This window comes from Humulus lupulus, chromosome 2 (assembly GCF_963169125.1).
Source record: "Humulus lupulus chromosome 2, drHumLupu1.1, whole genome shotgun sequence".
Taxonomy (NCBI): domain Eukaryota; kingdom Viridiplantae; phylum Streptophyta; class Magnoliopsida; order Rosales; family Cannabaceae; genus Humulus; species Humulus lupulus.
Genome location: NC_084794.1, coordinates 294,970,186 through 294,984,803, shown reverse-complemented (window position 1 = coordinate 294,984,803; position 14,618 = coordinate 294,970,186). Strand labels below are relative to the sequence as shown.

General features: G+C 34.0%; 2 protein-coding genes across 2 annotated transcripts; both read left to right on the top strand.

Moving 5' to 3' along the window:
• The first annotated feature begins 7,469 nt into the window (after positions 1-7,469).
• On the top strand, positions 7,470-8,210 carry LOC133815726 (1-aminocyclopropane-1-carboxylate oxidase homolog 1-like). Its single transcript, XM_062248535.1, has 3 exons — positions 7,470-7,508; positions 7,616-7,783; positions 7,884-8,210. Exons 1-3 carry the CDS (start codon positions 7,470-7,472, stop codon positions 8,127-8,129), a joined length of 453 nt encoding a protein of 150 aa, XP_062104519.1. The 3' UTR covers positions 8,130-8,210.
• A 2,847-nt stretch (positions 8,211-11,057) lies between these two features.
• Positions 11,058-12,682, top strand: LOC133815725 (1-aminocyclopropane-1-carboxylate oxidase homolog 1-like). The gene is made up of 3 exons (XM_062248534.1): positions 11,058-11,159; positions 11,933-12,100; positions 12,204-12,682. The coding sequence occupies exons 1-3, from the start codon at positions 11,058-11,060 to the stop codon at positions 12,447-12,449; spliced, it is 516 nt and encodes a 171-aa protein (XP_062104518.1). The 3' UTR covers positions 12,450-12,682.
• The last annotated feature ends 1,936 nt before the right edge of the window (positions 12,683-14,618 follow it).

The window sequence follows — 14,618 nt, the reverse complement described above, 5'->3', positions numbered from 1 at the left end:
GGATTTTCTTCTTCTTGTTATTTTTTTTTTCATCTCCTCAAGAACACTCTCAGGGATTCCATGGTTGACAATTTTGAAGAAGCCCCAAGTCTCAGTCAGATGCCTCCTTTACTCTATCAACAATCTCCTTCCTCTGAGTTATTGAATCAATAGTAAGGCTTCCCAGGTCTATTACTGGAATACTCAACTGAGATTCTCCAGAATCTGACTTCCTCACTGTTCTACTTCAAGATGAGATGACATTGCTGGTCTCCAAGTTCTTAATGACAGACAATGAAAGAGTAATTATTCATTGTTCCTGTGGATTGGATTGGATTGGATTGGATGATCTTACCTATATATGTCTATATAAACACAACGACTTTCTTTAATCGACAATGATTTTTGGATAATGTATTTTTCTGTTTTGCTCTTCATTTTGTTACACCAGAATTAGACCTTAAAACTACTTCCAAGAATGATCTAAATGACTAGTAGTAAAGGCTGGTGAAAGCTTTATTATTTAGATCGTTCTACTTACTTATTTCTACTGAGTCCAATATTCACTTTTAAGTCCTGTATTTTTTTTTATTTACCAGACCACATAACATAATTGGTGGTGCTTCTACTTCTAGACAACAACAACTCTGCTCTGGTCATCTATTTCCCTCGGTTTATATCACATCAAGTGTTCTTACTAACTAAAATAGTAAACACAACACTCACAAGGACACACATTAGTAGAAATAAGATTTATAAGGATTAATTTAAAATTTACCATATTTTTTCACAAATTTCTCAAAGAAATCAGAGATGAATAGCCCGAATATCATCCGAAAGAAAGAAAGAGTCAAACAAATAATAATAAATAAATTCTAGTTACTTTTTATATAATCCCTATTTATGATCAAACTTGCCGACGAAGAAATTTTTTTACTATAAATATATATTACCACATTTCTCACTCACTTAAGTTTATGATTCAAAACCTCTCTCAGGTATGTATATAATAAATATGATGACGGTAATTATATTATAATTTTCTTTTTGTTATTTTGCTTAAATTTTTCTTTCTCTTTTATATCATCTAATACATTATGAATATTTTCATATATTATTTTTCATTAATTTGTAACCTTTTTTTTTTCATTCTTTAGTCTGTAAAGTGACATTATTTTTTGAGCATGTCATTTCTTTTGATGATGAATATGCAAAACTAATTGGTATGAAAATTATTTGTATACATCGTGACCATTTCTTTAGCAATTTTTTATATTTTGTTTTCTTGTATCATTTTTACTGGCGACATCAGTTATTTCAGTTATTTCATGTAGACATTGTTGATAGCATTTCAGAATTTTTAAAATTGCTAACATTGAAATATACATTTAATTTGTAGCAATATATATTATAATACTACAAAATGCATTACTGAAAAAAAAATTATTATTATTTTAGAAAAAAAATCTTTATAAGAAAATAGATTAGTTTTGGGTTGGGGCCTTACATATATGGACATGATTTTTTTTTTTTTTTTTAAAAGAGAGAGTTCGATGGGGTTTCTTGTTTTATTGAATTTTCATATTTAATTTTTTTTATTTTTATCAACTTACCATATTTTGTAGCATTTATAAGGATTAAGTAAAAATTTACCATATTTTTCACAAATTTCTCAAGATTAGCCCAAATACCATTAGAAAGAAAGAGTCAAATAAACAATAAAAAATAAAATCTAATCTATTTTATAGTAGTTACTTTTTATTTATCTAAAATAGTAATTACTTTTTATTTATAGGATCCCTATTACATATTAATGATCAAAACTTGTAGACCAAGAAAGTTATTTAATATATACTACCACATAACATGTCTATATAATTCAAATCTCTTCCTGGGTCAATAAAATTAGCAGAGAGCAAAAGTTAAGTATCTATATAATATTTCTTTCACCGCTCAACTTTATAAATACAAACAAGATAATATAATTTTCTTTTTTTTTTTTTTTGCATAATTTTTTCTTTCTCTTTTATATCATCAAATAAATTATGAATATTTTCATATCTTATTTTTCATTAATTTGTTTGTATTTTTTTTTATCTATTAAGGAGAAACTAGCTAGGCAGGATTTTGTAATCAAGCACTTTAATTTTATTGCGTGTACTGCATTTTGAATATTAATTTAATTACTTCTTGTTAATTTGTTTCAAATTATTTATATATTAATATATATATGTATATGATGTCCAGATTCTGAAACTTTTGATCAAAATGTTGTATTCTAGATAGTCTTAAGTTATATTAGTATCTGGCAATTAATGTTCACATGCATGGGGAAATTAAAAGATAATCTAAGTTGTAACGTACATGATGAATTAAATAATATACATAATGATAATTTTATTATTTATTAGTTAGAGTACTAATTAAAAGATAATTAAGAAGAAGATGAGTTTAATTTTGTGCTTAATTTGGTTTGGGAAATTTAACTTTTAATGCGTATAAGAGGATTGTATTTAAAAAATATCCTATCACTATATGAGTCTCATTTTTGTCATTTTAGTCATACTATTTACCTTAGTACCCAAAATACTCCTGCTATTTGTTTCGACTCTCTCTCTCTCTTCTCTCTCGGTCTCTCTATATTCCCTCTCACTCTATGTCCCGAACAAAAAAAACTCTCAAAACCTACATTTGAATTTGTCACAACCCAACGAAATCGGAGAAGAGAAGCATTATCGGAGAAGGTCTACGAAACCAGCACTTGAACATCGGACCGGAAGCACCCAGAGGCAAAAACAACTCCGAAGTAGGCAAAACAACTCCCAAGTACGCGAAGGTTCAGACAAAGAGCCAAGGTACAGACAAAGTTTTCTCCAATGGTTGAACACTTTTTCGTTTTTTGCTCTGAAACAATGAAGTTTATCATAACTCGATCAGATAAAAGCTTGGTGGCCACACACTTCGGCGCTGCTCTACTAAGCAGCACAATGCAATCTGTGAGTCAGAGCCCCCTCATCTTCTAAATAAATAACCTTTCCCAAAGAGAAAAAACTGAACAAAACAAAAAAAAAAGTACTTTAAATATGTATTTATATAAACCATACAAAATTATAAAAACTGTGTATATATTTTTGCAGAATTAAAAAATTATTTTAACTTTTTTCTATTAATTGTTTATTGTTTATTATTTTTCATTTTTTCTATACTTTTTAAATGAATAATGATGTTTTTTTAATTAAAATATATATTTTGAGACAATTTTTTTAAGATCTACTTAAGAAAATTAACTTTTCTTATTTAAAAAGTTAGTATAAATTTAATTAATTATTTATTTTTGAAAAGATATCAATTTATTTTTAAAAGACTATATATTATTATTCATTTAGTGAATACAAGAATAAAATTAAAAAAAGAAAAAAGAAAAACACAATTTATGCCTGATATTTTTATGCATATCATATGAGTTTATTATACAATTTTTTTTCATCGAGGCAAGAAAAAATCATAATATATCTATTTCTATCGAGGTCTATCAAAGTTGGTGCTAAAACAACTATAAGTCTTATTCTATCGAGACATATTGAGGTCTATCGAGGTAGATGCTAGAATCAACCATATGTCTATTATCATTGAGGCCTATCGAGGCAGGAGCGAAATCAGCCATATGTCTAATATTATCGAGACATATCGAGGTCTATCGAGGCAGGGGCTAAATCAACCATAAATCAACCAGATGCTAAATCAGGTTTATGTCTCATTCTATCGAGGCCTATCGAGGCACCCTAAAACTAAATATATCTAATAGCATCGAGTCATATCGAGGTCTATCGAGGTCAATCGAGGCATGTTCAAAAACAGACCTAACATATACTATCGAATTCTATCGAGGTGGGTCAAAATTTTTGAAAAAAAACTCAGATTTCTCAGTTAGCAGTTAGCCAGCCTCGATCTATCCTATGAACAAAACATCAACAAAAAACCAAGCATTGTAGATTAAAAAGAAAACCCTCACCTTCACGTACTTGGGAGTTGTTTTGCCTACTTCAGAGTTGTTTGGTTGCCTGTGGGTGCTTCCGGTCCGATGTTCAAGTGCTGGTTCCGAAGACCTTCTCTGACAATGCTTCTCTTCTATGATTCCGTTGGGTTGCGACATATTCAAATGTGAGTTTTGAGAGTTTTTTTGGTTCGGGACTGAGAGTGAGAGGGAATATAGAGAGATCAAGAGAGAGTCGGAACAAATGACAGAGTTATTTTGGGTACTAAGGTAAATAGTAGGATCAAAATGAGACTCATATAGTGATAAGATATTTTTTAAATATAATCCACTTATATGCATTAAAAGTCAAATTTCCCTTTTGGTTTTTCTCAGAAAACAAAATGAAGTACTTTTGGATGCTGGGTGGAGCACTGATTCGCATTCGTCCTCTGCTTAAGGCCACTAGACTACTTATTGGTATTATTCACCACTACCATTCTCTGTCATTAATTATAATTTTAATTTTTTAACTACAATAGCAATAACCTAATTTTTGCTATTATTTATTGAGAATTAATAAATATGTTAATAATTTTTTTTGAAGAATATAATTACAATATAAATATTGAAAACAACTACTTATTGGAACTATATAAATATATATATATATATGCTAAAGGTACAGTTTAGAAGAATAAAGTTTAACTGTTATATCTATATTATAATAAGTCTCGTATGTCTATGTTTTAAAATTAATAATTATGTTGTCTATATTTTTTTCATTAAATTTGAAGTTATATTTGTTAGAAGAAAAAAATAACAATCACAAAATTTAAAGTTGGATACCTAAGTGCAAAAAATGATGTGATCCTAGTTTTGTAACATAAAATTTAGATGTAAAAGAACTAACTTTTTAAGAGATAAGGAATTTAAATGTAAAACATTTGAGGTTAGAGGCCTATGTGCAAAAAGTGAGTTAGATTAAATATTTTTGCTTCAAATAAGTCTCATTTCTATGTTTACTTACTTTTAAATGTATTTTTTTTGTTGGGAATTATTTGTGAAATTTCAATCTTATGAATAGTTACTTTTAAAATGTATAATTTGCTTTTGCTCGCATTCCAGACCAAAAAGTAAGTCTAATCATGCTCGATGATGAAATAGAAATCAATTATTCTAATTTTTCAACTCCGATAAGAAACCAAAAACAAACACGTAAGTATTACAATTTTAATTTATATATATTTGCATTTTATTTAAAATCTAAAATTTAACTACTTAATTTTTTTTTATTTTAGCTTATTGCACTGCATTCGCTACAATTGCATGCATTGAGGCTCTCAGAGCACAATTCTATGGTATCAATGAAAAGTTATCAATACAATACGTGATTGATCACTGCTACGACATAAACAAAAAAGATAAAGGAGCTTCTTTCGAAAAAGTACTTGATTTCATCATAAAAAATGGGATGTATACCGAATCTGATTATCCGTATAAAGGAAGAATTAAATCTCCTCCTCCAATAAAGGTTTTTTAATGTTTTTTTTTTATTTCACATAATCATTATATTTACATTTATATTTATAATAAACTCTAATATTACTAATGTATTCCCTTTTTTTATAGGGTGGACAAATTAAAAAAATATTTCCCATCAATGGGTATACCAAGGTAGCAAGAGAAATGAACATCAAGCGTTGGCTTAATATTGCTCCAATGCTGATAAGTGTTACAATAGATGACCATATAAAGTTTAAAAGTTGGGTAAGAAACACATTTATTTATTTTATTATAGTATTTAAATTTTAGTTAAATTCATACAACTTTTACGATGAATCTAACATGTGTTTTTTCCCTTAAAATATATGTTTTTTAAAATGTCTATTTAGGATATTTATTGTCAAAATGATAGAATATCATATAAAACAAGACATGCTATGGTACTCATTGGATGTGGAAAACAAGACCAAGATCGTCCTTATTGGCTTTGTCAAAATTCATATGGAGAGAATTATGGCAAAAAAGGCTTCGGAAGGATATTAATTGACGATTATGAGAATCCTGTTATAGCATTTTCCTTGCACCTTTCAGACATTAATTTAGTACCTAATTAAGAATTCAATCAGCTTATTGATTTTTCTAAGAGTTTTCTCATGCACTTTGGCAATTGCTATCACATCTATTATTATTAGACTCCCACATGGAATAAGTATAAGAATATTAAACTATTAATAAGAACATGTGTAACTACACTAATTACCAATTGATTTTTAGATGGAGCCTCATGATTCTTATTAACTGTCGGCATTGCCAGTAACAACGACACTTATTAATTGTCGGCGTAGCCAGCAATGATGACACTTATTAACTGTCGGTGTAGCTACTCCTACGCCGGCATAGGCAAATACGACAGTTAGTCGACTGTCGTCATTGCTCAATAACGACAGTTAAAAACTGTCGAGAAATCCCGTTTTTGTAGTAGTGTTGTCATGGTATGAGGCTCCATCTAAAAACCAATTAGTAATTAGTAGAGTTACATATATTCTTATTAATGGTTCAATATTCTTATACTTATTCCATGTGGGACACAATAGTCAAATAACTATATATTAAGATAAGTATTGCAATTAGCCATTTAGTCTTGTTATTTGGATTGCCACATGGCTTGCTTTTAATGACCCTTTTGTATACAAGGGAAACTCCATTGGTGTGGTACAGCCACTGTGCTTCCATGACCAGCAAGAAAAACCCAGAGGGTTTTCTCTAACTGGGAATCCAAAACACTTAGAAAATAAACGATAAAGCTAAACACATTTACTGATTTCTCCCATTTGTTGGACAAAATGAAATTGAAACACCCCATCCAATTCAATCAAATCCAATCCAATCCAACTCTACTCTACTCTTCTTTCCCTTTTAGACAAAATAGAAAATAAACTAGAGCTATAAATATATATATATATATATATATATAAGCTTAAAAAATCTTAGAGCATGAATATATTCTAACAACATACTATAATTGTAGTCTCAGATAAAACTCTTGAGGTCAATAAAGTTTGACTTTCATATGGGCACATCAAGCCAAGACTATTTACTATTCCTAAGAGATTTTGCAGAAACTGCTAAGGAATTCCACTGCCTTAATTTGATCAGACATGAAATTGTTTAATTAAAACTGCTTAGGATTTTCCATAACATGCACATTCGGAGAATAATTAAAGCAGTAAAAATAATCCCCACCTCTTGCATTCCCTAATAAACAAGAGGATATATAAATAGACTCTCCAAACTACATGAAAGAATTTAAGTAACATAAGGATATGTGGATATGATTCTAAAATTTTGAAAGAAACTTTTATAAAATACACACATGAAAACTAAGAGTGCAAAACAGGGTGCAATTTCACCTATCATAACACAAAACAAATAGTCAACAACTGAGAAAGAACTTGATCCTGAGCTTACCTTCTCTAGGAAAAGCTTTACTATTTAGTTAGATTTAGCAACCATGAAAATCCCAGAACAACCCCTGAATAGAGATGAGAAGGTTGGTGGACTGTGAATGGTGATAATAGTGTATCTTGAATAGCTTTGTCAGACAAAAAAAGAAACACACTGTCAAGAAGAATTGGAAGAAAAATAAATCATTTAAAGTACCAAAGTTTCAAGAAAACAGGGCAGCAAGACCATACTGATAATGACTTCCTCACTGTACTTCTCCAAGACCACATTGGAGGCTTCCAAGTCTTGCATCAAAATACTTGGGTTGATGTTCCACCAGTCCCTGGAGCCTTAGTTGTCAACATTGGAGATCTTTTGCAAGTGAGTTTTTTACTTTGATTGAAAACTTTGAACTTGTTGGTGTGTATTGTTTGACATGCTTTAATTCTTTCTTTTATTGATTTGGATTGAAACTTTACAGCTTATAACAAATGACAAGTTCAAAAGTGTAAAGCACAGAGTGGTGGCTAACCATAAAGGGCCAAGAGTATCAGTGGCATGCTTTTTCAGCACCAGTTTTCAGCCCTCTACAAGACTGTATGGTCCCATTAAGGAGCTCTTATCTGAAGATAATCCTCCAATCTACAAAGAAACCACAGTGCAAGAGTATGTTTCTTACCTTGCCACACACGGCATCGGTAGCCCTCTTCAGCGTTTTAGGCTTTAAACTTGGCGATGCTGCTTTGATGAAGCTTCTCCACTGATACAGACACTCTGCTAAGAACATTTTTGGCTTCATGGAAAATGTGTTTTAGCGTGTGGAAAATTTGTATACAGAACACACTATTGTTATTATTACTCATTATAGTCATACAAGTGAATGTTAGGAAATATCTTTACATTCACATATTTGAAATACAATAAGAAACAAATGCTCAGAAGAGTAATGGAAATATCAAATTCTACAACTTTGATTTTGTTTTCATAGCAGTAAAAGTAAAAGGCACAAATGAAAGATTTTATATATATATATATATTTTATGCCGGCCTGCCTGCAATTATAGCCAATTTATAGAGTAGCCTCAACTATTATCTTCATATTTATATCTAGACCTTGAGCTATTGGTGTTTATCAGTACAATGAGCAGATATATATACTTGTCCAAAATTGATGGCAAGCTAGCCATTTAGATATTTCTGATTGGTTAAATTCATATCATGCAATTCTTTTAAAATGAAAGATTTGAGGTATTGCTTGGGTACTGAGATACTTTTAAATTTGACTAACTTCAAAACAACTCATAATTAATAAAGAACACAAGAAGAGTGAAATTCCTTCATTTCATCTTAATCAAGGAGAACACAGCCCGTAAAAAAAAAATTACAGAACCGATTTATATATATTTATATATATATATACACATATACCTACACAAAAAGAAAATAGAACCGATTTATATATATATACATATACCTACACAAAAGGAAAATACATGCTCAGAACCGATTTATATATATTTATATATATATACCTATATACTTATATAGCGCTTATCCCCTCCTCCTCACACGAGCTCTCTCTGCAACCGAGACATAGTTTTGCTCATTCGGCAAAACATCCAGCATGACAAATATGCTCACAGCTGATAAACTTCAGATCATCTGTCCGAGCTCAACTTCCTCGCAACAGAGGGTGCATTTTCTCATTCACAATTGTGCCGTCATTGCCGACAAATTTGGAGCATTCTTCGGAAAGACTCTCTTCTCACAGAGTCCGCGGAGTTTTTTTACAAAAGGATAATATGGGTAGAGGTAGGGGGAGGGGGAGGGGGAGGGGTAGGGGTAGGTTCGGGCTGGGGCGGAGACTCAAGGATTCGTCGAACAACAGCCTTCCAAGTATTTTTCAGCATCTTGGTGACGGTGCGAATGGTTGAGGTTTTAGACATTGAAAGGAGGATGGAGAAAAAGAGTAGGGAGAGACAAGACAGAGCTCTGGTGTGTTGATGTTATTCAAGAGGACTGTAAACAAGGTAAACCCAATGGGAACCAAAAAACGGGAGGGTGAATGAGGCTGAAAGCCGAGAGGGGTATATATACAAATTAATTGCTTAAGGGGCAAGATTCTCCTTGTCATTTTGAGAGAGAAAGAGAGAGAGAGAGAGAGAGAGAGAGGAGAAAACAGAGAAAGAGAGAACAGAGAGAGAGGAGAAAACCAGAGAGACACGAGTGAGAGAGAGACAAGTGAGAGAGAGGAGAAAAGAAAACGCTGAAGAAATATTTTTATTTAGATTAATGTATGTACACGAAAGGAAAATAGAACCGATTTATATATATATATACATATACCCACACAAAAGGAAAATACATGCTCGTAACCGATTTATATATATTTATATATATATCTATATACTTATATATCTCTTATCCCCTCCTCCTCACACGAGCTCTCTCTGCAACTGGGACATAGTTTTGCTCATTCGGCAAAACATCCAGCATGACAAACATGCTCACAGCTGATAAACTTCACCATCATCTGTCCGAGCTCAACTTCCTCGCAACAGAGGGTGCATTTTCCCACTTACAATTGTGCCATCATTGCCGACAAATTTGGAGCATTCTTCGGAAAGACTCTCTTCTCACAGAGTCCCCGGAGTTTTTTTACAAAAGGATAATAGGGAGAGGGAGCGGTAGGGGTAGGGGTAGGGGTAGGGGTAGGGGGAGGGGTAGGTTCGGGCTGGGGCGGAGACTCAGGGATTCGTCGAACAACAGCCTTCCAAGCTTTTTTCAGCATCTTGGTGACGGTGCGAATGGTTGAGGTTTTAGACATTAAAAGGAGGATGGAGAAAAAGAGTAGGGAGAGACAAGATAGAGCTCTGGTGTGTTGATGTTATTCAAGAGGACGGTAAACAAGGTAAACCCAATGGGAACCAAAAAACGGGAGAGTGAATGAGGCTGAAAGCCGAGAGGGGTATATATACAAATTAATTGCTTAAGGGGCAAGTTCCCTTCGTCATTTTGAGAGACAAAGAGAGAGACCGAGAGAGAGAGAGGGGAGAAAATAGAGAAAGAGAGAACAGAGAGAGAGGAGAAAACCAGAGAGACACGAGTGAGAGAGAGACGAGTGAGAGAGAGGAGAAAAGAAAACGCTGAAGAAATATTTTTATTTAAATTAATGTATGTACACAAAAGGAAAATAGAACCGATTTATATATATATACATATACCTACACAAAAGGAAAATACATGCTCAGAACCGATTTATATATATTTATATAAATACCTATATACTTATATATCTCTTATCCCCTCCTCCTCACACGAGCTCTCTCTGCAACCGGGACATAGTTTTGCTCATTCGGCAAAACATCCAGCATGACAAACATGCTACAAGCTGATAAACTTCACCATCATCTGTCTGAGCTCAACTTCCTCGCAATAGAGGGTGCATTTTCCCACTGACAATTGTGCCGTCATTGCCGACAAATTTGGAGCATTCATCGGAAAGACTCTCTTCTCACAGAGTCCGCGAAGTTTTTTTACAAAAGGATAATAGGGAGAGGGAGGGGTAGGGGTAGGTTCGGGCTGGGGTGGAGACTCAAGGATTCGTCGAACAACAGCCTTCCAAGATTTTTTCAGCATCTTGGTGACGGTGCGAATGGTTGAGGTTTTAGACATTGAAAGGAGGATGGAGAAAAAGAGTAGGGAGAGACAAGACAGAGCTCTGGTGTTGATGTTATTCAAGAGGATTGTAAACAAGGTAAACCCAATGGGAACCAAAAAACGAGAGGGTGAATGTGGCCGAAAGCCGAGAGGGATATATATACAAATTAATTGCTTAAGGGGCAAGATTCCCCTCGTCATTTTGAGAGAGAAAGAGAGAGAGGGAGAGAGAGGAGAAAACAGAGAAAAAGAGAACAGAGAGAGAGGAGAAAACCAGAGAGACACGAGTGAGAGAGAGACGAGTGAGAGAGAGGAGAAAAGAAAACGCTGAAGAAATATTTTTATTTAGATTAATGTATGTACACAAAAGGAAAATAGAACCAATTTATATATATATATACATATACCTACACAAAAGGAAAATACATGCTCAGAACCGATTTATATATATTTATATATATATATACCTATATACTTATATATCTCTTATCCTCTCCTCCTCACACGAGCTCTCTCTGCAACCGGGACATAGTTTTGCTCATTCGGCAAAACATCCAGCATGACAAACATGCTCACAGCTGATAAACTTCACCATCATCTGTCCGAGCTCAACTTCCTCGCAACAGAGGCTCCATTTTCCCACTGACAATTGTGTCGTCATTGCCGACAAATTTGGAGCATTCTTCGGAAAGACTCTCTTCTCACAGAGTCCGCGGAGTTGTTTTACAAAAGGATAATAGGGAGAGGGAGGGGTAGGGGGAGGGGGAGGGGGAGGGGGAGGGTTAGGGGTAGGTTCGCGCTGGGGCGGAGACTCAGGGATTCGTCGAAACACACTGTCAAGAAGAATTGGAGAAAAAAAATCATTTAAAGTACCAAAGTTTCAAGAAAACAGGGCAGCAAGACCATACTGATAATGACTTCCTCACTGTACTACTCCAAGACCACATTGTAGGCCTCCAAGTCTTGCATCAGAATACTTGGGTTGATGTTCCACCAGTCCCTGGAGCCTTAGTTGTCAACATTGGAGATCTTTTGCAAGTGAGTGTTTTACTTTGATTGAAAATTTTGAACTTGTTGGTGTGTATTGTTTGACATGTTTTAATTCTTTCTTGTGTTGTTCATCTGGATTGAAACTTTGCAGCTTATAACAAATGACAAGTTCAAAAGTGTAAAGCACAAAGTGGTGGCTAACCATAAAGGGCCAAGAGTATCAGTGGCATGCTTTTTCAGCACCAGTTTTCAGCCCTCTACAAGACTGTATGGTCCCATTAAGGAGCTCTTATCTGAAGATAATCCTCCAATCTACAGAGAAACCACAATGCAAGAGTATGTTTCTTACCTTGCCACACACGGCATCGGTAGCCCTCTTCAGCGTTTTAGGCTTTAAACTTGGCGATGCTGCTTTGATGAAGCTTCTCCACTGATACAGACACTCTGCTAAGAACATTTTTGGCTTCATGGAAAATGTGTTTTAGTGTGTGGAAAATTTGTATACAGAACACACTATTGTTATTATTACTCATTATAGTCATACAAGTGAATGTTAGGAAATATCTTTACATTCACATATTTGAAATACAATAAGAAACAAATGCTCAGAAGAGTAATGGAAATATCAAATTCTACAACTTTGATTTTGTTTTCATAGCAGTAAAAGTAAAAGGCACAAATGAAAGATTTTATATATATATATATATATTATGCCGGCCTGCCTGCAATTATAGCCAATTTATAGAGTAGCCTCAACTATTATCTTCATATTTATATCTAGACCTTGAGCTATTGGTGTTTATTTGTACAATGAGCAGATATATATATACTTGTCCAAAATTGATGGAAAGCTAGCCATTTAGATATTTCTGATTGGTTAAATTCATATCATGCAATTCTTCTAAAATGAAAGATTTGAGGTATTGCTTGGGTTCTGAGATACTTTTAAATTTGACTAACTTCAAAACAACTCATAATTAATAAAGAACACAAGAAGAGTGAAATTCCTTCATTTCATCTTAATCAAGGAGAACACAACCAGTAAAAAAATATATACAGAACCGATTTATATATATTTATATATATATACGCATATACCTACACAAAAGGAAAATAGAACCGATTTATATATATATATACATATACCTACACAAAAGGAAAATACATACTCAGAACCGATTTACATATATTTATATATATATATATATACCTATATACTTATATAGCTCTTATCCCCTCCTCCTCACACGAGCTCTCTCTGCAACCGGGACATAGTTTTGCTCATTCGGCAAAACATCCAGCATGACCAACATGCTCACAGCTGATAAACTTCACCATCATCTGTCCGAGCTCAACTTCCTCGCAACAGAGGCTCCATTTTCCCACTGACAATTGTGTCGTCATTGCCGACAAATTTGGAGCATTCTTCGGAAAGACTCTCTTCTCACAGAGTCCGCGGAGTTTTTTTACAATAGGATAATAGGGAGAGGGAGAGGTAGGGGTAGGGGTAGGGGGAGGGGTAAATTCGGGCTGGCGCGGAGACTCAGGGATCCGTCGAACAACAGCCTTCCAAGATTTTTTCAGCATCTTGGTGACGGTGCGAATGGTTGAGGTTTTAGACATTGAAAAGAGGATGGAGAAAAAGAGTAAGGAGAGACAAGAGAGAGCTCAGGTGTGTTGATGTTATTCAAGAGGACTGTAAACAAGGTAAACCCAATGGGAACCAAAAAACGGGAGGGTGAATGAGGCTGAAAGTTGAGAGGGGTATATATACAAATTAATTGCTTAAGGGGCAAGATTCCCCTCGTCATTTTGAGAGAGAAAGAGAGAGAGAGAGAGAGAGGAGAAAACAGAGAAAGAGAGAACAGAGAGAGAGGAGAAAACCAGAGAGACACGAGTGAGAGAGAGAAGAAAAGAAAACGCTGAAGAAATATTTTTATTTAGATTAATGTATGTACACAAAAGGAAAATTGAACCGATTTATATATATATACATATACCTACACAAAAGGAAAATACATGCTTAGAATCGATTTATATATATTTATATATATATATACCTATATACTTATATAGCTCTTATCCCCTCCTCCTCACACGAGCTCTATCTGCAACCGGGACATAGTTTTGCTCATTCGGGAAAACATCCAGCATGACAAACATGCTCACAGTTGATAAACTTCACCATCATTTGTCCGAGCTCAACTTCCTCGCAACAGAGGGTGCATTTTCCCACTGACAATTGTGCCGTCATTGCTGACAAATTTGGAGCATTCTTCGGAATGACTCTCTTCAAACAGAGTCCGCAGAGTTTTTTTACTAAAGGATAATAGGGAGAGGGAAACTTAGGGGGAGGGGGAGGGGGAAGGGTAGGTTCGGGCTTGGGCGGAGACTCGGGGATTCGTCGAACAACAGCCTTGCAAGATTTTTTCAGCATCTTGGTGACGGTGCGAATGGTTGAGGTTTTAGACATTGAAAGGAGGATGGAGAAAAAGAGTAGGGAGAGACAAGACAGAGCTCTGGTGTGTTGATGTTATTCAAGAGGACTGTAAAAAAGGTAAACCCA